This window comes from Rhinoraja longicauda, chromosome 11 (assembly GCF_053455715.1).
Source record: "Rhinoraja longicauda isolate Sanriku21f chromosome 11, sRhiLon1.1, whole genome shotgun sequence".
Lineage (NCBI taxonomy): Eukaryota > Metazoa > Chordata > Chondrichthyes > Rajiformes > Arhynchobatidae > Rhinoraja > Rhinoraja longicauda.
Window position 1 is genome coordinate 27,435,323 of NC_135963.1, and position 26,666 is coordinate 27,461,988.

Below are 26,666 nucleotides of genomic sequence, written 5' to 3' on the forward strand. Positions count from 1 at the left end.
CCTTTGTCATTTGAAATTTGTTCTGTTCTACATGTTTGCTAATATATCCAATTCATGCCTGATCTTGGATGCCCTGAACATCTCCACATATTTTACCTGTAAAGCTTGGGATTGAAATGGACATTGTAATTATTTTCTGTACCTGTCCTTTTAATGATTTATATAGATAGTCCTGAAGGACACCCACTACCTTTTGCCATTGGAAAGCACACTGTTCCATTCCTTTAAAGTTCAAAGTGGTTGATTTCACATTTGCATGCATCAAAATACATTTTCCTCTGTTCATTTTCTTAATTTATAATATTTGATCAATTGGTTATAATGCTATAATGCTTGTATTATAATTTGATAGCTCCATCAACACTGTTTGCAATTCTGACTATTTTATTGTTTAGCAACCATGGGCAACTGACCTTCTAGCCCATTATCTAACTCATTTATAGGGTCACTTGTTGTGGCTCCAATGCAAATGTTTGTGGGAATCTGAAGAGTTACCCATTATCCTTTCTGCTTCTTGCTAAGGTAGTTTTCTATAAAGGTCAATAATTGGCCTTCAATTCCATAATCCACAGATTTAGCCAGCAGTGTCTCATGAAGGATGTTCTTGAAAGTCCAAGGAACCCCAGTAAAGAAGAGACTGAATTGCCTGTCCTGCTGACAATTATAATAATACCTGTGGGTCCTTACTGGTGTTTCATAGAATCATACAGCATAAAAACAGATCATTCAGCCCAACTCATCATGTTGACCAGTGGACGCTCTTTTACATTAATCCCATCGCCAGCACTTTGTCCATTCCATAGCCTTTTGTGCCTAGGTGAAGGAAGTGCTCACCTGGACACTTAAATGCTGCCAGTAATGCAGCTTCAACTACTCTCTCGGGTAGGGCATTCCAGGTACTTGCCATTGTCTTGGTGAAAAGTTCCTCCTCAAATCCTTCTTGCATTAAAATAAATGCAGTTTAGCTTGAATTCTTTGTATGTCCACTTTCACATTTAGGGAGTCTGGAGGCAGAAGGCAAGAAAATTTGCTACGAAATACCAAAAATGAATTGTTATGGATCAGTTCATGCTGGCCCACACACACTTATCTGAATCACTAGCGTAGTTTACCCATGTTGGCATTTACTGGATGGTACATAGAAGACTTATTTTGCTACCTATCTTCACTGTGTTCAAGAGTCCAATGGCATGGTCTGAATGGCCTCCAAAGCTAGGGTATGCTTTGTTGGCTTGCATACTTAATTCCTCTTGACAGCCAGCAAAAATTATGGGAGTGAGGGACTTGCTGTAATTGATTTTAGTGTCTGTAAATGTAAGTGCATTGAAACATAAAAAAATAATATCGTACTGAATTATTAAAATGTAAGAGTTGGACATAAAGTGCTGGAGTAACTCAGTGGGTCAGGCAGCATCTCTGGCAAAAATGGATAGGTGATGTTTTGGGTCAGAACCCTTCTTCAGACCCCGACCTGAAACGTTTGTTACTCCAACATTTTGTATCCATCTTTGGTATAAACCAGCATCCCCAGTTCCTGTATTAAAATGTGAGCATTTTTATGAAGTCCATAAACCACTTATTAATACTTTAAAAAATACAAATATTTTGATTTAATTTCCACTTGCCTTGTATCTTTGTCTCGTCATCATTAAAACCAATGGGGGTGTCAAATCCTGCAGCAAATCTGACAGTTCAGAATCTAATAGATGATTTCACCAAGATAATTGGGGAAAAAATAAAGTACTGCAGGTGCTGGAAATACTTACCAATTTTCCTTCCATTATGCAACTTGTTCATTTCAGGTGATTAATTGAGGAAATTATAATTAAAAATAATGACAACACATATTATTCTTCTGGCTTCACAAAGGTGGATGCATAGAGCCCTAGGGTCTAGAAATTTTGCTTGGGGTGTAGTCAGGGGAAAGGTGCAGGGAAATTTTGTGTAGCTGCCTGGAGTTTGAGGAGTGATGGAATGGGTTGGGGAAACTGTAGTGAGCTTGGGTACGCTTTCCATCTACTTAAGAAAGGATCTGTCATGGAGAACCTCCATGTTTTCTTGAAATCAGTTTGGGAAGGACATGAATTACAGAAGATTGGTGCTTCAGGCTGTTCTTTGCTGCTTTCACCAGCAATCTCCAAAATTCCCAATATTGGTTGCGTTTGGTTTTCACTGACCAAGCTACTCTGCAACCACTTTTTCTGGAGTTGGAAGATGGCTGGACCTGACAAAAAGAGGTAAAGGATGGCAGAGTGCTATGCATGATCTGAGGATAATGTAGTAGATTGTCATTCTCTGTGTCTAGGCAAACATATATGTTAAATTTTGGCAGCATTTTAATTATGAGCATTTGGTAACCTCTTTATTTTCTTGCTGAATGGTGAGGAATTGTTACTTCCTATTTGATGAAAAGGATGTTGATAATCCTTATAGTTCAAGCTAATAAGGATTGTCATTATCTTTTATTTCCCAAATTTCCGACTTGGTATTAAATGCTTATGAGTTTCCTTTGGGGAATAGTTATATTGTGAAATAATATATTGAGCCAGATTCCAAGTAGTTCAGAATTTATGCATAAATTTAGATTAGAGAATATCTGCAAATAATTGTTCCTTTTTCACTATCTAAAAATTATTCGAGTTTAAAAAAAAATAATTAGATTTTGTTTTAAAAATACAGTTTTAAGCTAATTATTCAATTTTTTAAAAAAAGTTGCTCGATTTAAAAAAAAATTTAAAAAAATGTTCAGCCTGATCAAATAACTGCTTGACTTTTTCAACTTTTGTTTTGCAGGCAGCTATTAATGGCATAATTCCACAAGAGAATGGCATTGTACAAAGGTGGGTAATATTTAATTTAATTTTATTCATATGTTAGTCAATATGCTCAGAGCAAAAATGTTGTAGAGGTTGATGTGTTTTCAATGATTGGAGGACTTCAACATCAACACACAATTATCTTTTAACTTGTAACTTAATTGCCCAGTCTTCAAGTCTTCCCACCTAGAGCACTTCCTCGGCATTGTGTAGCGATAACTATTAAAATTATTTTTCCTAATTTGATTATATTTTGTAAATATTGCAATCAAATATTACGCCATTAGTGAAGTTATTGAATTTCCACGTGAATTTTTAAAAAACCTTGGAATGTGAGTTGCACGGTGGGCTGCTTAATTTTATACTGTGGCAATCCAGAGTTGGGAAATTATGACACAGGCTGAACAATCCAGAGTTCGGATCCCACTATATGCAGATGTGAAATTTAAATTAAGTACTTAAGTTTTGGTAATAGACAATAGACAATAGGTGCAGGAGGAGGCCATTCGGCCCTTCGAGCCAGCACCGCCATTCAATGTGATCATGGCTGATCATTCTCAATCAGTACCCCGTTCCTGCCTTCTCCCCATACCCCCTGACTCCGCTATCCTTAAGAGCTCTATCCAGCTCTCGAATGCATTCAGAGAATTGGCCTCCACTGCCTTCTGAGGCAGAGAATTCCACAGATTCACAACTCTCTGACTGAAAATGTTTTTCCTCATCTCAGTTCTAAATGGCATACCCCTTATTCTTAAACTGTGGCCCCTTGTTCTGGACTCCCCCAACATTGGGAACATGTTTCCTGCCTCTAACGTGTCCAACCCCTTAATAATCTTATACGTAATGTTGACCATAAAGCTTTTACATTGTTTTTTTTTAAAAAACATGATTTACTGTTGCTGTGGAGGGAGAGAAATTTGCTGCCTTTACCCAGTCTCTGTAGCAGTGTGTTTCATTCTTAACTGCTCTCTGAAATGGTCATGCAAGCTATTTTTCTGGGGAATATAATTCAAAAACTGTTTTCCTTGACTATCATCAGAATATTTGAAATATTGAAAGCAGGCTTTAATGACCCAGAGAAATTCTGCCATTGCAGGGCCAGTTACATTCTTTGTTTTATTGTTCTACTTTCAATACTAAACATTTATAATTTGAATAGCAGAGAAACTGAAAGTCATCTTGTGACTTAGATTTATTGTAAGAATTTCAAAGCTAAGTTCTTGGATGCAAATATAGCATTTGTTGGGCATTTATTGTGAAACATTTTATTGAGCTCTTTATGACCCCAATATTTATTCAGAATTATGTTCATTTTATTTCACAAACAAAATGAAGGTTGGAATATTGAAATTGTGTATCCAAAAACCCCGCATTACAATTTGCAGTTCAGCAGCCTGTTGACTCAACACAATTTAAGATGCAGAGAATATATACTCAAAATACCTGTATACTTCTGAATACACAAGCTGGAGATGATCAGTTGTACTGTAGCTTTCTGCCTATGAAATTAACCAGTATGTTCAGTACGTCACAGTGGTTTCTTATGTTGGTTTTGAATCTTTCATTAACATTATTGTTCATGTTTGGATTTTTTTTTTCTCTGCAGTGAGTTTGTTGGCAGTGAAACTTCACAGGATCCATTGTATGGACCTGCTGGTCAGCCCTCTTCCTCCTCTTCCACTTCCTCAGCTTTCTGTCCAATAATCCCATCAAGACCAATTGTGGAAAGGCAACCAAGAATGCTAAACTTTCGGGTGGAATACCGTGACAGAAATGTGGAGGTGGTGGTTGAAGATACGAACACTGTTGGTAAGATTTAAAAATGATTGGCTGAGAATTAGGTAGAAATTATGTATAATTTGTGTATATTTTACGTTTGTGTATTGTCTGGATCTCCTATGATGATGCTGCAAGATTTTCATTGTATATGTACCTCACTGACAGTAAACTCAATGTGAACTTCAATGAGATGACCTCTTGGAGTAATTTTGTTTCCAAGGACATCCTGATCCTAAATGCCAACACTTATCTCTAATTTTCTAAAATATTCTACTTTTTCCAACTAAAGTGGATGACTTTACGTTTTTCCACATTATATTCCACCTGAAATTTCTTGTCCATTTGCAGTCTGTATGTATTTCATTTGCAAGGTTCAGATAATGAAGAAATTTAATCTAGTGTACAGCACGACCCAGACCCAGTGTTTGAAAATGGGCTAATAATTAGCGGTTCAGCTTTGTGCTTCACTCGTGCCAGGCAATTAAAATCTCCAGCAAGAAAAGTCTGATCATTACCTTTTCATTCAGTATCATCGCTGTTGCTGAATTTTGCAACACCAGTATCTTCCGGATCACCATTGATGAAAAACAACTGGAACAGCAATACAAAAATTACAAATGTACCCTAAAGCAAGTAATGTAACTCCTGATTTCCTCAGTCACAAATCTGGAGTGTGTTGGAAGAATTGCAATATGCCTTACAGAGTATAGCTCAAATGCTGAAGAGCTGACTATATTCAGAAAAAAAGCAGGCTGTTGGATATTAACCACAACAAACATTCCCTCCCCTGCCAAGTGGCAAGATGTATCATCTGTGAAATCGTACAGCATTTCACCCAAGATTACTCCTGCAGCACCTACCGACCACCACTCTGCTCTTCATGAATGGCAAGGTCAATATAAACCCCTGAGTTAATTTCCTCAAATTATTGCACATTTCTCTTTGGCACCTTGTTCCATGTACCTACCACTCTCTGAAATATTTGTGTCTCAGATTTCCGAAAATCTTTCCCCTCGCTCGTGGAAAGACTTATTTGGCATGCGTATCTTTATTGCGAAGGGTGTTGCGAACAAATGATGGGACAGCATATTGCAGCTGTACAAGTAATTGGTGAGATCACACTTGAAATACAGTGTGCATTTCTGGAGCCCAACTATATATATAAGAATGTCATTAAGTTGGAAAGAATGCGGAAGAGATTTACTAGCATGTTACTGGGACATGCGGGCTTGAGTTATAGGAAGTTGGATTGAGTAGCACTTTATTCTTTGGCATGTAGGAAGCTGAGGGATGAGCTTACTGAGCTGTACAGGGCCATGGATAAAGTAAATGCTCAATCTTTTTCACAGGATAGAGGATTGTATAATTAGAGGGCAGATACTCAAGGTGAGAGGGGAGATATTTAAGTGGAACCTCAAAGGCAATAATTTCATTTGCAGGCTAATCCGTTTCTGGAAATAAGCTTCCAGAGGAAGCGATAGACGAAGATACAATAATGATTTTTAAAAGAGAAATCCATGATTGGGAAGGGTTTAGAGGGTTATGGGCCAAATGCAGACAACTAGCCCAATATGCCAGACTTGATTTGTATAATCAAGGTGGGTCGATGGGCTGTTTCTGTTATGTATAGTTCTATGACCCTAATTTTAAACCAATGCCCCCCTAGTTTCGGATAGCTCTACCCTTGTAAATGTACGAAACATTTGACTATTTACCCTAACTATGCCTCTCATGATGTTATAATCCTCTGAAAAGTCCCCGTTCTCCTTCACTCCAGGGAATACAATCCCAGCCTTTCCAATTGCTCCTTAAAACTCAAGGCCTCCAGCCCAGGCAACATCTTTGTGAATCTTTTCTGTATCCTCTAGCTTAATCACATCCTTCCTATAATGTGGCAACCAGAACTGTGCAGAATCCTCCCAAGTGAGGTTTAGCTAACATTTTACAGTACTATAACTGGACCCAACTTCTCTAAGCAGTGCCACGGCCGACGAAGGCAAGTCTTCCATTCGCTTTCACTACTTTGCCTACCTGTTTCATCACTTTCAGGGAGCGTCCCCTAAGGTGTCTCTTTTCTACAACACTCTCCAGGGCTTGGCCATTCACTGTAAATCTTGGTTTGGTTTAACTTCCCAAAATGCAATACTTTGCAGTTATTAGTTAAATATTATATAAAATTCCTCCACATACTTTCCCAGATGATCAATAATTAGATGTAATCTTACACAACCACTTTCATCATGCCACCAATTTTGTTAACTATAAGCTTTTTTTATCCATATCATTAATATATATGACAAATAACAAGCCAATGAACACTGGCCAATTTAGTCAAAATTTGAACAGGTATATGGATTGGAAAGGTTGAGAGGATATGGGCCAGATGTGGGGAGATGGGACAAACAGAGATGGGATCTCTAAGTCGGCATGGCTAAGTTGGGCTGAAGGGCCTGTTTCCATCCTGCATGGTTACTTGCCTCCAATCTGAAAAGCAACCCTCCACCATCACCCTCTGCTTCCTACCACCAAGCCAATGTTTTATACAGTTGACTAGTTCCTGGATTCCATATGATATCTCCCATACCAGCTTGACATGCAGGACCTTGTTAACTTACAACCCAACAGTATTGCAGGTCAGCCTTCCTCCCCCACACTCCATGTAACTAGTTTCCTCCGGTCGCACACCTTTATTTACACTCCCCTGGGCCTCATCACCCAGTCCCTGTTCTCTCCTCCAGCTGCTCATCTCCCACCCACCCATTCTCCATGTCCACTTTTCCCGCCATCCCCAAGCCTATTCCCTTCCACCCACCCTCTCGTTCTACATTTCACTCCCCATCTTCCTACCTTATCAGATTCCACATCTAGACCCTTTTGTCTTCACTTTACCTTCAGCCTCTGGTTACTATCTCCACCCCTTTGCCAGCTCTCCTCACGTGAATCCACTTATCCGTTGTCAGTTCCTTTCCCACACCTTCCTCTCACCTATTTATTCCATCAGTCCGAAGAAGGATCTCAACCCAAAACGTCAACTGTCCATTTCAACTCCACTGACGCCGCATGGCCTACTGTGTTCCTCCAACACTTTCTTTTTTTTGCTCAGGTTTCTGCATTTTCTGCATTGTTTTGTGTCTCTGTTGCACATATTGGCATCCCTTGATGTACAAATAATATCAACTGGAAATGACTTGGGTTTATGCTGGAGATAATAGCATTCGAGACAAAACCAAGGGCGCAGTTGCACAGATCATGGCACAGGCATTGCGGAAGCTCGCCTCCTATGGATAAAGGAGTTCAAGAAATAAAATGATTGTGACTAGTGAGTTTTATATTTGTATAGCACATTTAAAAACAACCCACGTTAACCAACGTGCTGTACATCAGTTCAGGTACTAAGAAACTAACATACAATGGCGCACAAACATAACAGCACATACATAAACAGTTCACAGCACCCCCTCAGAGGGCCTCAAACGCTAGGGAGTAGAAATAGGTTTTGAGCCTGGACTTAAAGGAGTCGATGGAGGGGGCAGTTCTGATGGGGAGAGGTACACAAGCATCCGACCCGGTAGTATTCAGAAATTGGAAATGCAGGGTTTAAGAGACAAAGGTAGTCACAAATGACCTTGAATTTATTCAAGACCATGTTAATTGAGAGTTAATAGAAAGGTGAGGAAAGTGGACTTGCTCAAATGTTGGATCAGCCATCATCCGATTGAATGGCAGCGCAGGGTTGTGGGGCTGAATGGCCTATTCCCGTTCATCCTCCTTATGGTCATGCATTCTTAATGCTTAGCCAAGAAAGAAAATGAGAAATGCAAACTAGCTACAGAATAAACTGGGATGGAGGCCTGGAAAGATGGTCAAATGAGGATTTTTAAAAGGAGTAAAAGGTGAAGTACTTGAAAGTTTGCAAAGCTTTACAAATAAAAGAAAATTAAGCCAAGGAATATATGGTTGGTAAGGAACACATTCCCATTACAATGTTTGGGCAGTACAAGTAGTTCAGTCAGACCGCATAGCTTTCATAAGGATTGAAATATCACTCCAGCTACTCTTTAACTGGAATCACAATGAAACCAGGTCAAAGATGCCTAGACCAATTTTCATTAAGTGATGGGCACAGTAGGGGGTCAATTATCAAGTTAGTGGCAGAATCCAGGGTGCCTCCAGTATACAGTAGATTTGTCAGTAAAAAAGCTAGTAAGAAAACAGGATAGGATTTAAAAAATGAAATTAAGAATCGATTTTGGAGTTTAAGATTTTGAAATTTTAAATGTTATCTTAAATTAATGACAATTGGAATGACTCTTTTACACACAGGAAATGTGGCCATGGTTTTTAAAAATATTATAGGTAATGCTCACATCTCTTGTGATTCTGTTAAGTAAATGAATTGCTGTTGATCCAACTGTGACAACAGAATTTCCCCCTCCCCCACCCATCACACAAGAACTTTTGTTTTTAATGTAGTGACCAATTCTTGACGGGTAGTGCTTATGAAGTATCACAGGGTATGTAGCTCTTGAAGAAACATGTAAATGTGAAGTAGTTTGTTACTTTGGTCACATAAGTATTGCAAATAAAACAATTCAAATAATGGATTTTCATTTCTTAGGATTAAATTTTTTTTGTTTCATTTAAGGTTGGTACCAATTTTAATTTGGCCCAAGTTAAACTAAAGGGATATGCTCTTTCAAAGGGCCAGAAACAAGAACAGCGATACTCCCAGAGTGATTTAAGTGCAGAATAGCAGAAAAATAACGACTCAATTGAAAACTGTTCCATGCTAAACTAATTCAGGAAAAATCAACTTTACCTCCTGACTTTATACTTCAATGCCTGAGTTGTTTCAACAGTTTCTATTTCATTCCAAGCCAGTCAATTGTAAGCACCTTAAAAGTGGTCCACATAACATAATTAGCTATCTTGTTAAGTCATGCAGGATACTTCACTGATTTTCTAAAATGGTTAAATTGTCTGACTGGAAAAGCAGTTTGAATAGTAACGCCACAGGGGGGAGGGGGGGGTGGAGGGAAGGGTGGAGGGAGGGAGGGAGGTAGGGAGGGGGCGGATAAGGGGGGTTGAGGGGGATGGAGTGGGAAGGGGAGGAGGGGGGAGGAAAGGGTGCTGCACCAATGCACGAGAGGTTTGGGCCCAACGGGTCCACTTGGTGGGCCCGTTTGGGCCCAACGGGTCCACTAGTACAGATTAAATTTAGTAATGCTCAAAACAAATGATCACGTTTGATAAGCCAACAAGGGTGGTGAAGCAAAGACAATGATTTTAAGAGGAAGTAGATAGCCACGAGATATATTAATCTGAGTAATAAAAAAAAAACTGCTGGCAGAGCTAAGCAGGTCAGGCAGCATCGATGGAGGGAAATGGACAGACCGTTTCTGGTAAGGACCCATCTTCAGACAAACAAATGCTGACAGACCCAAGTTACTTGGACAGTTCTTTTACTCAAGATTTCATCATCTGCAGTCTCGTGTCTCCAGAGATATTAACTTGCAAGGCTGCAGGAATAGATGGAAAATACACTAGATTTAATTACAATAGACAATAGGTGCAGGAGTAGGCCCTTCGAGCCAGCACCACAATTATAAGATTATTACACAATTACCTATTATTGGATTTAATTATATAATATTGGTAAAATATATATTACGCTTCAATATATTACTTTATAAAAGTAAAAAAGTTTTACTTTTGCTTCTGAATGAATTCCCAGTCAACAATACGATACCATAGAACTTTATTTATCCCAAGTGGGAAATTGATCCACCACAGTCATAAAATGCAAAATGCATGAAATTAAAGGATTGGGGATGTGCAAAGAATTGGGAAGGGGGGAGGGGGTGGGAGTGGAGTCAGTCTACCCCACAACAGAAGGGGGAGGAGTTGTACAGTTTGATAGCCACAGGGAAGAAGGATCTCCTGTGGCGTTCTGTACTGCATCTTGGTGGAACCAGTCTTTTGCTTAGGTTGACCAATGTGTCATGGAGGAGGTAAACTGTATTGTCTAAGATGCTTCGCAGTTTGAGGAGCATCCTCCCCTCCAAGACCACTTCCCATGAATCCAACCCTGCCCACAGGACGGAGCCAACCTTCCTGATCAATTTGTTAATCCGATTCATCCTATTCCTATTCCTCCCCACCCCCTCTTTCCCCCCACCCCCACTTTCCCCCCCACCCACCCACACTCTCTCCTCTCCCCACACTCTCTCCTCTCCCCACCCCTCCCCCATTCTCCCCTCTTCCCCACCCCCACTCTCCCCTGCCCCGCTCTGTCCCTCTTCCCCCCCCACCCCCACTCTCTTACCCTGACCCCCAATGCCCTCACCCCCACCCTCCCCCCACACCCACTATCCCCCTTCCCCCCACCCCTCCTCTCCCCACTCCCACTCTCCCTGACCTTCCCCCCACCTCCACTCTCCTCCCAGACCCCCCCCCCCCACCCCCACTCTCTCCTCCCCCACCCCTACTCCCACCCTCCCCTCCACCCATTCGAACCCCCCGCCTGCAGGCCCGGCAACGGCATTTAAAGCTCCTCTGTGCGAGTGGGGAGAGGAAAGGGGAGAGGAAGGCACTGAGCACAGCACTCCCATCAGCCGAACCTCCCCCCCCATCCCCCCTCACGACTACACTTCCCGGCTGTCAGCGATGCCCGATCTGAGGAATTGTCAGGCGCGAGGCATGCCGGGATGGCCGGTGGTGGGGGGGGAGCGCATTAGTTAAAGGTCTGGGGGGGGGGGGGGGCACATTAGTTAAAGGTCCGGGGGGGGGGGAAGCATTAGTTAAAGGTTCTGGGGGGGGGGCGAGAGCGAGCTGATCTCTTGAAAACCTGCAGGTCGCATTGTGACGTCACGCGCTGCATACCGGCGGGGGAGGGGGAGCGCGAGCTCTTCTCTCACAGTCGCACGGGTCCCATTGTGACGTCACACGCTGAAGACCTTCAAGAAATGGGTTAGAAAGGAAAATTTTAAACTTTAAAATCTCTCTAGCTTTAAAAATGTAGCTTCAATTTGAATGAAAGTTGTTAGAGATTATGCCCAGGATAATGGTGAGTAACGTGGTGCAAAAATTGTGGCGCTATGGTGTACCGTTTTGGCTGTGCGAACCACAAAAGTTATGCTGCACACATACACACAGACAGAGAGTTTTAGTTTTAACCCTATATCTATATATATATATATATGTATATATATATAGAGAGAGAGAGAGACAAAATGGGCCCATTGGGCCCATTCCTTGTAGAGGGGGAACAGGGAAGGGGAGAGGGTGTCTTCACTGAGTGAGACCTGGACTCAAAGCCTCTCCTGTATTGGTGTAGCACCCTCAACCCCCCCCCCCCCCCATTCAATCCCACTTATCCCCTGTCCTCCCCCCACTGAGCCGCTCCATCCCCCCCACCCCACTTGTTCCTCCCCTGCCCCCACCCCCACTCCCCCAGCCCTGCCTCCACCCCATTCCCCCCTCCCCACCCCTATTCCCCCTCTCCTGACCCCCACCCCCTCTCCTGACCCCCACCTCCCTCCCCTCCCCCACTCTCCCCTCGTCCCCACCCCCACTATCTCACTGCCCCCTCCGGCCCCCCCTCCCCCACTCTCCCCTTCCCCCTCCCCCCCTTCCCCCTCCCCCCCTTCACCCTCCCCCCACCCCCACTCTCCCCTCCCCCCACCCCCACTCTCCCCCTCCTCTCCCCACTCTCCCTACCCCCACCCTACCCCAACCCTCCCCTCCACCCAGTCGACCGCCATGCCCACTCCCCTCCGTGGAGCCGTTGGCTGCGAAAGGCACTTACCAGTGCCCGTGCGTTCAACGCTGACTGCCGACATGCGAGTCTCTGCCGGGGTGGGGCTGGGCGAGAGGAGAGGTGAGAGGGGTGAGGGAACGACTGAGGCTGGGCGAGGCGCGAGGGAACGACAGGCTGGGCGGGCGGCGGCGCTGCTGGCGGCCGTGCAAGGGGCCAAGGCCAGGCGAGAGGCGAGGTGAGAGGCGCGAGGGAACGACAGGCCGGGCGAGCGGCGGCGCTGCTGGCGGCCATCTTGTTTTGGTGAGAGAGGAGCAAATGAAGTCGAACGTGAAGCATTGTGACGTCATACGCTGAGGAGTTTCAGGAAATGGGTCAGAAAGTGAATTTTTAAACTTTAAAATGTCTAGCTTTAAAAATGTAGCTTCGATTTGAATGAGAGTTGTTAGACATTATCCCCAGGATAATGGTGGGTAACGTGGTGCAAAAATTGTGGCGCTGTGGTGTACCATTTTGGCTGTGCGATGCAGCAAAGTTATGGTGTGCACATACACACGGATAGAGAGTTTTAGTAATATAATAATATAGATAGATGGGTGGTTTACAGCTGGAGTATTGTAGTTATTTCTGGCCGCCACTCTGTGGGGAGAATGTGATTGTGCTGGTGTGTAGAAATTTCCTCTCGCAGCAGATTGTGAATCTCTGGAATTCTCCCAGGTAAAAATCTCTGCTTTATTGCTGGTACTGTTTTGTTAATGAAGGCAGAACCATGAGAATTCTGCAAGTGAATATTTGGATATTGAGAGTGCTGAATTTAGATTCCCGAGGCATTGAGATTGATTCTGGAGTAGGTGGGATCTGTACAGACTGAGTGGGTTATTCTTCAATAAGGTTATGGACTGGAATCCTTGTCGGCAGGTTTCCTTAAGCTGTTGGAGTTGGAAGTTTAAATATGATGGACAAGTGATAGGAAGTTGAGCCTAGATTTAGATCTGAGGAATAAAAACTCTAATGAAAAGCAGAAAGTGAGTTTTAAAGAAGGAAAATGAAGGTGAGAGAATATATAAAAAAGGAATCTGGTAAAATCTAAGATGCAAGGAATATAGTTATCATTCTTGGTTACTGCTCTTCAATTCTTTTGTCTCATACCTCCTGACTTCTCATCTCTGCCCTTTCTCCAACCATCTGCTTATCAAAAACGCTCGTCCCCTTTATCAACCTATTACCTGCTCGGCCATATCATGCCTCTCCTCTCTTCCAGCTTTCTCATCTCTACCCCCACCCCCACAATCAATCATTCTGAAGAAGGGTCCAGGACCAAAGCATTACCTATTCGTGTTCTCGAGATGCTGCCTGACCTACTGGATTGGACCATCACTTAGCTGTCTTTTGTAATCATCTGCAGTTCCTTGTTTTTAGCAAATTTCTGCTGTGAGAATTTAGTATGGCAGAATATCTGGAGAAGCATATGATGTGTAGGAATGACATAAGGAAAACAGAGGATATGAAAAATTCAGGCATGTAAAATTGAAGAAAATTATTAATTGTTTTGTTAGTTCACAAAATTATAGGTAAGGAAGGTTGGATCTATTGGGGACCACAGAAATCAGCGTTGTGTATAAACGGGAGGTGTGAATAGTTAATTAATATGTTGTGATTACCTTCACAATGAGAGGGATGATTTTATGGAAGATAAATATACAACATTGGATAAACATGGTCAAAGTATTGTGGATACTTGAAAATGAGAACATTATCCTAGGCTGTGAAAAGAAACGAGGGAGGAAATTGTGACTGTTCTGATTATCAGTTTTCTCTGGCTACTTGGTATTGTTGCCAGAGGATTGAAGAATTATTAATGTGGTACCACTTTTTAAAAAAAATTTGGGGACGGGCTTAACCAAATATAGGCCAATTGAGCAGTCACTGGCTGTGGCTGAAAAGAAGAGATGCTGTCTGGGCTGCCACGTGACCATCCAGAGGCTAACCATAAGACACACACCCAGGTCTGATCACCCTGCGGTGGGCCTGCCTCGACTGATGGTGTCTTGTGATAAAAGGCCAAAACACCCAGTGACATTGAGGTACACAACTGAAGATGTGTCTGAATGGTAGCAACATCACCTAGTGGTCACCCCCAAGAACAACACCAGTCAATTGTAGTGCAAACCTTAGGGATTGTAACATCCAGTCCTACTAATCAATCTGAACATTGGTGGAGAAAATCATCATTAGAATCTATTCTAAGGAGAAGTTTGGAAGAGTACAAATTAATTTGGGACAGTCAGCATAGATTTGTTATGGGAAGATTGCATCTGATTAACTTGATTTAACTTTTTAGGCAGTGTTCAAAGAAGGCATCTGATGTATTCTATGTTGATTTTAGTTTGAGCTTTAAGGTCCCATGAGGCTGGCTAATCAGAACAATAAAAGCCCATGGGATTCAATAGAAAGTTGGATCCTAAGATATCTTATGGAGTCCGAAGGCACACTTGATAGAGATCTATGAAAACTTTGAGGGACTTGCAGTAAATAGGAAAGGCCTACTTCCTTTAGCTGAATAATTAGAAACTTGGGGCACAGATTTAAAGTGATTGGTAAAAGTATCAGAGAGAGGATCATTTAAAAAAAAATCTAAAGAGTTGTTGTGGGCCAGAATTAATTGTCTGCTGGGGTGGTAGATGCAGAAACTTTCATCACATTTATAGTTAAAATTACAGGAATTAGGTCCATTGTGAGAACCGAGAGCATATCTCATACCCGAAATATTAACTTTGAAACTTTCCCATCTTCAATATTCTGTAAACCTAGAATAATAGCACTACTCCAATCCTATGGCATCCATGCTAACGGGTATAAGATTAATGGGGTAGAGTGGATGCATCCGCAGTAGTTAAGTTGCTGGACAAGCAGTCAGAAATTAGGAATAATTATTGATAAGCGTTTTGAGCCAACTATGGCATGCAAGGAATTTAAATACAAGTACTGTAATTGAACTCTAGCATTGTTAAAACAAAATTCCAGGTCTCATTACTGATGACTGTGCAGCCACTGGGTGTGATTTTAAAGCCCATCAGTTTCACCAGGGAAGATTGCTTTACCTGGTCTGACTTGTATGTGACTCCAAACCCGCCAATGTGGATGACTGATGACTGCCTTCTCAGTTTGGGGGGGCAATTGATGACTGGCAATAAGTGTTGCCATTACTAGTGGCAGTCACATCTGGTGAATGGATAAATAAATAATAAGATTTTCTTGTCCTCTCTTTGGCATTTTTGTTTTCTGTTCAGCTGAAGGTAGGTGGGTCTTGAATTCTCAATTTTCTGGTGGATCTTTTGATGGTATAGCAATCCCTCAACATTGAATTGGGTGGTCAGATTCAAATCTCTGCCCATGGATTTTATCCATGTATTAAAAATGTTATTTGTTTATTGGGACTTGTGTTAAGTAGATATTTTGGATCATATTTAATAATATGTAGTAGAAAAATATTTAATAGTTTAATTAGTTTAATTGGAAAGAGATTTGTTTCAATAATTGAAGCATTTGACAAATCTAACAAATATGTTTACTTTAATTTATAGGTGCTATCAAGCAAATCTTGGAGAATGAGCTTCAAATTCCTGTACCACAAATGCAGTTAAAAGGTTGGAAATCAACAGATATCAACGACAGTGTGAGTTTTTACTGCTGTTTAACATAATGCAAGGTTGAATTTTATTTACAGATTGTCTAAAAGGGATTAAATTTTTTTAATCTTCTTTAAAGTTTGTAGAAACAGGATATCTGGATAGGAAATACCTACTTGCTGTACGTACTATACATTTCGATAAATTTATATTATCAGGATTTGCTAACTAAGGAATTAAATTATTTCACTTGAAGCTAGTTAGCATGTGGCTTCTCTCTGGCAATAGAAGAAGCCCAGGACAGAAAGGTCAGTATGGAAGGAGGAGTTAAAATGTTTATCAACTGTCGATCTGGTAGGCCTTGGTGGACTGAGTGTAGTATTTGGCAAAATGGCCGCCGAATCTACGCTTGGTCCTGCCGATGTACAGGAGGCTGTATCTGGGAACACCAGATGCAGGAGATGGAGTTAGAGGAGGTGCATGTGAATCTCTGTCTCACCTGGAAGGACTGCTGGGTTCCATGGATGGAAATGAGGGAGGAGGTATAATGGCAAGTGTTACATCTTCTGCGGTTGCAGGGGAATATACCTGGGGAAGAGGTGGTTTGGGTGGGAAGGGATGAATGAACCAAGGAGTTATGAAGGCAGCAGTCTTGAATGTGGAAAGGGGTGGGGATGGGAAGATGTGACTGGTTGTGGGACCACATTGGAGGTGATGGAAATGTCGGAGACGGGGAGATTAAATTTGTCCTTCCAACATTTTGTGCTCAATCACTTCCCTACCATTGATGTTAGACTCCCAGGCCTGTAATTACTTGGCTTATTGCTTCTTCCCTTCTTGAATGTGGTTACCACGTTAGCTGGCCTCCAGTCATCAAGTGCCTTACATGTAACCAGCAAAACAAAATTTTAAAACTTTGTCAGAGCTTCTTCAATCTCCTCTCTTGCTTCCCATAGCAGCTGGTATACACCACATCAGATCTTGGAGATTTAGCCCCTTTAAGCATGCCAAGACTTTTTTTCATGTTATCATGTTCAAAAATGTCACCACCCCTTTCCTGAAATCTCCAAGTGCCAAGTCATTCTCAGTGAATTTGAATGGGACGTCTTAATTTAAGACCTTGCCCGTGTCTTCTGGCACCACAACAGGTTGCCATTTTAGGGTGTACAGGCAGAGACACACTCAGATTTTCTATACTATTGAAGGGCTTACCTTGTTTTCAGTTCTGAATACTTGCCATGTGATTCCTTTTTTCTTTTTCATACAACCCTTGAGATCTAGTGTTTTGTGTTGTATTACGGGAATATTGAGCTTTCAGTATTTCACCTCTGCAAGACTCTCACTTGTCAGAAATGTACCCACCTATAGCTGCTTTCAATCTACTTCAACCAGAACTAATGATCATGAAATCATCCTTCCTCCAATTCATGAACTCAGTTTCTGGCCCATCCATATCCCTTTCCATGACACTAACAAAATCATAAAGACACGAGGTACTGCAGATGCTGGAATCTTGAGTAACTCACAGTGCTGGAGTAACTCAGTGAGCCAGGCAGCATCTCTGGAAGGAATGGACAAGCAACGTTTTGGTTTGGGGTATCTTCTTCAGACTGGCCCACTGAGACAAGTGTCACCTGTCTATTCATTTCAGAGATGCTGCCTGACCCACTCAGTTACTTTGTGTTTTACTTACGGTGTGACGCAAGATGAACACGGAAGTATTATTGTGCTATCGTGTACCCTTTTGGCTGTATTTTGGGAACATACATATTCGTCAATTTGATCTAATACTTCCGTGTGTGACCACTCAATAATATTAAAATTCATCAACCGCTGTCACAACAGGAACCTAATGGGTCCACGGGTTGTCTGAGAGACGGACGGACGGACGGAGGGAGGGAGGGAGGGACGGACGGAGGGAGAAGTATTAGATCAAAATGGCGATCTCATCATGTATGTATGTTCCCGAAATACATCCAAAACAGTACATGATAGTGCAACAATTTGAACGAAACTTGATACTGTGTGAATTTTCCGCGTTTCCGTGGATTTTCCCGTTTTAAAAATCAATTTTCCGCACTTTTTGAAAAAAAAGAAAGAAGAAAAAAAAGCTTGTAATGAACACTAGGTTCCGGTAGAGGTCACTGGGGGTTCCGCGAGAAATCACCCCCCGCGCGCCCTGTAAGTCTCCCCGGAAATGTGGCACCGAGACTGGGCAAGGCAGTCAATCTTGACCTCATTGGGACTTCCACGGCCGATCGGTGGGTTGAATTTGCAACCTGCGGCCGGGGCTCTGGAACTCCAGCCCAGCTGGAGCCAGCAAATCTATGCCCATTGCCGTCTTCCTTGGTCTGCTGGATAAACCAGCAAAGCTCTGGAACCAAGAGTGCCAGAAAATCAGTGGTGGAACTGTAATGAGTAAATATTAAATTTAAGTGCAAGATTATATAACTAAATGAATTAAGACAGGGTTAAAATATAAAACCCAGCAGAAAAGCCAATTACCAACTTTTTGGGCTGATTATCAATTAATGTGCGAATTTACTTAAATGTTATTAGTGTACATGCTTGAATAATCTTCTGGAATTTTTTGAGGATGTGACAAGTAAAATGGACGAAGGGGAGCCAGTGGATGTAGTGTATCTAGACTTTCAGAAAGCCTTTGATAAGGTCCCACACGGGAGATTGGTGAGCAAAATTAGAGCAGGTGGTATTGGGGGTAGAGTGTTGACATAGGTAGAGAATTGGTTGGCAGACAGGAAGCAAAGAGTAGGAGTAAACGGGTCCTTTTCGGAATGGCAGGCAGCGGCGAGTGGAGTGCCGCAAGGCTCGGTGTTGGGGCCGCAACTGTTTACCATATATATTAATGATTTGGATGGAGGAATTAGAAGTAACACTAGCAAGTTTGCGGATGACACAAAGCTGGGTGGGAGTGTGAACTGCGAAGAGGATGTTAGGAGGTTGCAGGGTGACCTGGACAGGTTGAATGAGTGCGCAGATGCGTGGCAGATGCAGTATAATATAGATAAATGTGAGGTTATCCACTTTGACGGCAAAAACAAGGAGACAGATTATTATCTCAATGGTGTCAGGTTAGGTAAGGGGGAAGTGCAGCGAGACCTGGGTGTCCTTGTACACCAGTCACTGAAAGTTGATGTTGGCATTCATAACGAGAGGATTTCAGTATAGGAGTAAAGAGGTTCTTCTGCAGTTGTATAGACAATAGACAATAGACAATAGACAATAGGTGCAGGAGTAGGCCATTCAGCCCTTCGAGCCAGCACCGCCATTCAATGCGATCATGGCTGATCACTATCAATCAGTACCCCGTTCCTGCCTTCTCCCCATACCCCCTCACTCCGCTATCCTTAAGAGCTCTATCCAGCTCTCTCTTGAAAGCATCCAACGAACTGGCCTCCACTGCCTTCTGAGGCAGAGAATTCCACACCTTCACCACCCTCTGACTGAAAAAGTTCTTCCTCATCTCCGTTCTAAATGGCCTACCCCTTATTCTCAAACTGTGGCCCCTTGTTCTGGACTCCCCCAACATTGGGAACATGTTATCTGCCTCTAATGTGTCCAATCCCCTAATTATCTTATATGTTTCAATAAGATCCCCCCTCATCCTTCTAAATTCCAGTGTATACAAGCCCAATCGCTCCAGCCTTTCAACATACGACAGTCCCGCCATTCCGGGAATTAATCTAGTGAACCTACGCTGCACGCCCTCCATAGCAAGAATATCCTTCCTCAAATTTGGAGACCAAAACTGCACACAGTACTCCAGGTGCGGTCTCACCAGGGCCCGGTACAACTGTAGAAGGACCTCTTTGCTCCTATACTCAACTCCTCTTGTTACGAAGGCCAACATTCCATTGGCTTTCTTCACTGCCTGCTGAACCTGCATGCTTCCTTTCATTGACTGATGCACTAGGACACCCAGATCTCGTTGAACTCCCCCTCCTCCTAACTTGACACCATTCAGATAATAATCTGCCTTTCTATTCTTACTTCCAAAGTGAATAACCTCACACTTATCTACATTAAACTGCATCTGCCATGTATCCGCCCACTCACACAACCTGTCCAGGTCACCCTGCAGCATTATTGCATCTTCCTCACAATTCACACTACCCCCCAACTTAGTATCATCTGCAAATTTGCTAATGGTACTTTTAATCCCTTCGTCTAAGTCATTAATGTATATCGTAAATAGCTGGGGTCCCAGCACCGAACCTTGCGGTACCCCACTGGTCACTGCCTGCCATTCCGAAAGGGACCCATTTATCCCCACTCTTTGCTTTCTGTCTGTTAACCAATTTTCTATCCATGTCAGTACCCTACCCCCAATACCATGTGCCCTAATTTTGCCCACTAATCTCCTATGTGGGACCTTGTCGAAGGCTTTCTGAAAGTCGAGGTACACCACATCCACTGACTCTCCCTTGTCAATTTTCCTAGTTACATCCTCAAAAAATTCCAGTAGATTTGTCAAGCATGATTTCCCCTTCGTAAATCCATGCTGACTCGGAACGATCCCGTTACTGCTATCCAAATGCTCAGCAATTTCGTCTTTTATAATTGACTCCAGCATTTTCCCCACCACTGATGTCAGACTAACTGGTCTATAATTACCCGTTTTCTCTCTCCCTCCTTTCTTAAAAAGTGGGATAACATTTGCTATTCTCCAATCCACAGGAACTGATCCTGAATCTATAGAACATTGAAAAATGATCTCCAATAGGGCCCTGGGAAGACCACATCTGGAGTATTGTGTACAGTTTTGGTCTCCTAATTTGAGGGAAGACATCCTTGTAATTGAGGCAGTGCAGCGTAGGTTCACGAGATTGATCCCTGGGATGGCGGGACTGACATATGAGGAAAGATTGAAAAGACTGGGCTTGTATTCACTGGAGTTTAGAAGGATGAGAGGGGATCTTATAGAAACATATAAAATTATAAAAGGACTGGACAAGCTAGATGCAGGAACAAATTTCCCAATGTTGGGCGAGTCCAGAACCAGGGGCCACAATCTCAGAATAAAGGGGAGACCATTTAAAACTGAGGTGAGAAGGTACTTTTTCACCTAGAGAGTTGTGAATTTGTGGAATTTTCTGCCACAGAGGGCAGTGGAGGCCAAATCACTGGATGAATTTAAGAGAGAGTTAGATAGAGCTCTGGGGGCTAGTGGAATCAAGGGATATGAATGGGCACAGGTTACTGATTGTGGATGATCAGCCATGATCACAATGAATGACGATCATGGCTCGAAGGGCCGAATGGCCTCCTGCACCTATTTTTCTATGTTTCTATTCTATGTTTCTACTCTCTGTCCCATGCCATGGTGACTTTCCTGAATAAATCCATCTGAAGGATCTAATTTACTCGTATGTAATTAAGCAATGTTAATGAAATAGAGATGAGAAATCAAATTTTTGTCAATTTATTTTGTTGTTCTTGTCTGTTCTGAAAAACTTGAATTAAATTGCACATTGTTGTTTTTCTCCCCTTCTGTAGACTGTTCTAAGGTCTCTGCACTTGCCTAAGAATAATAGCCTTTATATTCTCACACCTGACATGGCTCAACCAGGATCAGATGGACCAGCAACAAGTCAGTCTAGGTAAGCTGTCGTGAGAATTTTATTTCGTGTTTATCAGTCTTTTAGCCATACCTGTGATGCTCCGGTCAACTGCATTTGCCATTGTGTATAGTAACCAAGTTCTAATTTTTAGTATGGGCATGATTTTGACCTAAATTTTCCTGTGGCCCCTGGTTCTGGACTCCCCCAACATTGGGAACATGTTTCCTGCCTCTTACGTGTCCAACCCCTTAATAATCTTATATGTTTTGATAAGATCCCCTCTCATCCTTCTAAATTCCAGTGTATACAAGCCTAGTCGCTCCAGTCTTTCAACATATGACACTCCACCATTCCGGGAAATAACCTAGTAAACCTATGCTGCACGCCCTCAATAGCAAGAATATCCTTCCTCAAATTTGGAGACTAAAACTGCACACAGTACTCCAGGTGCGGTCTCATTAGGGCCCTGTACAACTGCAGAAGGACCTCTTTGCTCCTATACTCAACTCCTCGTGTTATGAAGGCCAACATTCCATTGGCTTTCTTCATTGCCTGCTGTACCTGCATGGTTCCTTTCAGTGACTGATGCACTAGGACACCCAGATCTCGTTGTACGTCCCCTTTTCCTAACTTGACACCATTCAGATAATAATCTGCCTTCCTATTCTTACCACCAAAGTGGATAACCTCACACTTATCCACATTAAACTGCATCTGCCATGCATCCGCCCACTCACACAACCTGTCCAAGTCACCCTGCAACCTCATAGCATCTTCCGCACAGTTCACACTACCACCCAGCTTTGTATCATCTGCAAATTTGCTAATGGTACTTTTAATCCCTTCATCCAAGTCATTAATGTATATTGTAAATAACTGCGGTCCCAGCACCGAGCCTTGCGGTACCCCACTAGTCACTGCCTGCCATTCTTAAAGGGACCCATTTATCCCCACTCTTTGCTTTCTGTCTGTCAACCAATTTTCTATCCATGTCAGTACCCTACCCCCAATACCATGTGCTCTAATTTTGCCCACTAATCTCCTATGTGGGACCTTGTCGAATGCGTTCTGAAAGTCGAGGTACACCACATCCACCGGCTCTCCCCAGTCAATTTTCCTAGTTATATCCTCAAAAAATTCCAGAAGATTAGTCAAGCATGATTTCCCCTTCGTAAATCCATGCTGACTCGGAACGATCCTGTTACTGCTATCCAAATGCTCTACAATTTCGTCTTTTATAATTGACTCCAGCATCTTCCCCACCACTGATGTCAGACTAACTGGTCTATAATTTCCCGTTTTCTCTCTCCCTCCTTTCTTAAAAAGTGGGATAACATTAGCTACCCATTAATTGACCTTCTCGTGCTCAACTAACTTTTCTGACTATTTGTAGTTATGGCATCCTATTTGATCCCAAACTGAACATACAGTGCAACATTCTTGCCTGCAGAGAGGTCAACATAAGTGAAGAAAATGCACTGACATCCTAAGTGAGGATTGCCATTGTTTTTATTTTAATTTAATTCACCCCTCTAGCAGGAGCTAAAAAATGATCAAAATCTTTGAAATGTTACAGTATTGTACCACTGATTTGTAAAGCAATGACACATTTCAGTCCATGCGATGAAAGATGTAGGTTGAAGATGGAATGATAGTTCGCAAGCCTAGAGGATGAAAGATATTTCTATTTTCTGAAAGGGGTTTATGGCAGTTTTGGAAGGAAGACATCTGTATTTAATTCCAGCAGTTATTTAGTTGTTGCTCAGCTGGCTATTTCATCTACATTTAGTGATTGAGAACTTAGAAGATACATTTTTTTTTTCTTTCCCCAAATCTTTTCACAAAAAATAATTATCGAGTCAAGAGTTTATTCAGTAGGTTATGTAATACAGCATGATGGAAGGACAAAATTAAAACCAAAGCCTAAACTTACCACCAGGTGGTGTGCATGATCAAAATCATATGATAAGAACTTAACATAGAATATAGAACAGTACAATGCAGGAACTGGCCCTTCGACCTACAATGACTATGCCAAACATGATGCCAAATTAAACTAATCCCTTTTTCTTGCACACTTCCATATCCGTCCACTCTCTACATATTCCTCTGCCTTTTAAAAAGCCTCTTTGATGCTACTGCTACCATGACTATCCAGGCAGGCACCTTACTGGCGTATCACTCTCTGAAGGAGGAAAAAATTTGCCCTGCACATTTTATTTAAATGTTCCTCGCTCAACTTAAAACTATGTTGTCTAGTATTTGATATTTCCACCTTGGGGGAAAAAGATTCTGACAGTCTAGTCTATGCCTCAGAATTTTATTAAATTCCATCAGGTCTCTCCTCAGTGATTTTTTGAAAAGAGGATCGATGAAGGCAGAGCAGTGGACATTGTCTATATGGACTTTAGCAAGGCCTTTGTCAAGGTCTAGCATGGTTGGTTAGTCTGGATAGATAGTTCATATGTAAGCCAAGGTGAGCTACCCAAATGGATTCAAAATTAGCTTGGAGGATAGTTGTGGAGGGTTGTTTTTCTGATTGGAGGCCTGTGACCAATGGAGTCCCCTAGGGGTTGAAACTGGGTCCACTGGTCTTTGTCATCTAAATCGTTAATGTAGATAACAATGTATTAAATATTGTTATTAAATTTGCAGAAGGCACCAAAATTGGTGGGATACTGGACATTGAGGAAGAATATCTAAGTTTAGAAAAGGATCTAGATCAGTGGGAAGGTCGGCCCAGGATGACTTGCACAGTAAATGGCAGAGTCCTGAAGAGTTACAGATTAGAGTTCTGAAAGTATAGGTGGAGTCAGGTGGACAGTTGAAAAGAAAACATTTATCATGCTTGCCTTCATTGGGTATTGAGTACAACAGTTAGCATATTGTGATACAGGTGTGCAACTGTTGGTGAGACCGCACTTGCCATTCTGTGTGGGGTTCTAGTTGCTCAGCTACAGGAAGGATGTTGGAAACGGTACAGAAGAGATTCGCTAGGATTTTACTGGAACATGAATTACTTGGGCTTGAATCATAGGGAAAGGCTGGATTAATGGTACCAGGTAAAATATTGAGCGCAATTAAAAGTGTGTACTTGAGACGTCCTCTTCTACTCTTAATCTGTTGCTCTCGGCACCCAGGAGTAAATACTTGCCTATGCTGATGGAGTCCATCACCTGAGCATTTTTGCATATAGGTGTTTTCGTAAATAAGGGTACCAACCTGTGAAAGTGGCCAAATTTGAAAGTTATTAAATCATAATGAAATACCACAGGATTAAAAATGGGCCCAACTATGATCTTTTTGCGCTAATTTGTGATCAAAACTGACCATAATTTGACTAAAAGTTAATACTTTCAAAATTTGAAAATAAAACCCAAGATTTTTTTAAATTTATGACATATGGGACATTTACTGATTTCGAAGCTCCCTTACAAAATGTCGGCACCTAATCCACCACAAGGCCTGTAGTTCACGCCAGGGTCATTATAATCGCGATTGAATAAATAAAAAATCGCGACGAAAACCCGTAAAAGCTATAAATAGCATTCACGACGTTACTCAACAGGGGCGGGGGGGAGGGGGGTTGGAGACAACAGAATGAGACATCACTAAAATCGGTGAGCAGACTAGATTTTTATTATTTCATTACTTTTATTCATTATTAAATATTTAAATGGAAAGCTTAAACACAAAATATAAACAGTAAAAAAAGAAACAATAAATATAAAAATGGTTACTCTGCTTTTAATTCACACATTTAACATGTGACCAAATAGACACCGCTACTAGCGTTCTGCTGCAAATCGTGGCGCATCAGGAAACCATCTTATAGGGTGATAAATGAAAAAAATCATAAGCACCATCAGAATTTGGCTTATATTGCTTATAATTGCAAAATTAATGGAATCTTTCCGGTAAAAATTAGCCTAAGGATTTGATGAAATCCTGCTTGAAAAATGTCCCAAAAAAGGCAAGAAAACACAGGGACATATCTGATATTTTTCTTTATAGATTTATTCATTTTTGCTTCATCTCATTATTTTGGCTATACACCATGATCTATACTAAAAATACAGGATATGAAACAATGGGAATATTACATAAAAAACAGAAATAACCTGGAAGTTTGGAGACCTTCAGTTTCACTACTGAGTGCTGTATTTGAGGAAACACCCATACATATAATTTTAATCCTAATAAGTAGCTCCATTTCCAAGAAGTTGGTCCAGCCAGCTAGAACCACCCAGATGGTGAGGATGAGAGCAAGAATGCTGTGGTTGGTTTGCTTATCCTTCCGTTGAATTTGTTGTTTTCGTGGAGACAGTATTATTGAGATTTTTACAATGCTTTGAATTGTTTGCTAATGGGGGTCCAGGTCTTGGAAGCATGTAGAAGGACAGAGATAAGTGTTTATCAGTTGCTGTGTGCCCTGCCCTGAGGCCCATACCTCAGATAGATAGATCTTATGCTGGCAAATTTCAACATCAAAGGATGAGTGAGAGGTCAGTGTCCTTTCCAATGCAACATCCCCATCATTGAGGCCTCAGTTCTCAGTCATTGACTTTGGGCTGACCATGTCATTTGCACGATTTACACCAAACTCTAGAAATGGGCACTCTGTTCTGTGTTCCATCATGGGAAGAAATTATCAGGCTGATAGAAAAGATTTGTAGATGTACTCTTAAGTTTGCTTAAAGTCTAGCTGGTCAAAGTAGATAAGAAACATTCAGGATGGGGATGAGAATCATGGAAGCAGCAGAAGCAGCACACAACACAAACCATCCACCCAAACTGCTAGCCACTTCCTGCTCCATTTGTGGAATAATCTACAGTTTTCACATCAGCCATCTCAAAGCTCATAAAACAAAAGTGGAGACAAGTCTCCTTGATCCTGAGAGCCTACTTAAGAAGGTGGAGATGAAAATTATCCTCCATTAAATTTATTTTGTGAAATGGAAAGCTTTTAATGTTAGTAGGTCAAATTGTTTTACGAAAATGCTGATGCATTGTAGTTTCTCCAACTGACGCAAGGAGGACATACGTTTAAGGTAAAGGGGAAAATATTTAATAGGAATCTGAGGGGTAACTTTTTTGACACAAA

General features: G+C 41.9%; 1 protein-coding gene across 1 annotated transcript in view; it reads left to right on the forward strand.

Annotated features, from left to right (window-relative positions):
* Window positions 1-26,666, forward strand: part of faf1 (Fas (TNFRSF6) associated factor 1) — a 208,424-nt gene that overhangs the window by 10,938 nt on the left and 170,820 nt on the right. The window contains exons 3-6 of the mRNA XM_078408556.1: window positions 2,794-2,840; window positions 4,423-4,625; window positions 15,936-16,027; window positions 21,498-21,601. Of these exons, the coding sequence (XP_078264682.1) occupies window positions 2,794-2,840; window positions 4,423-4,625; window positions 15,936-16,027; window positions 21,498-21,601 (446 nt within the window). The remainder of the gene's footprint in view (window positions 1-2,793; window positions 2,841-4,422; window positions 4,626-15,935; window positions 16,028-21,497; window positions 21,602-26,666) is intronic.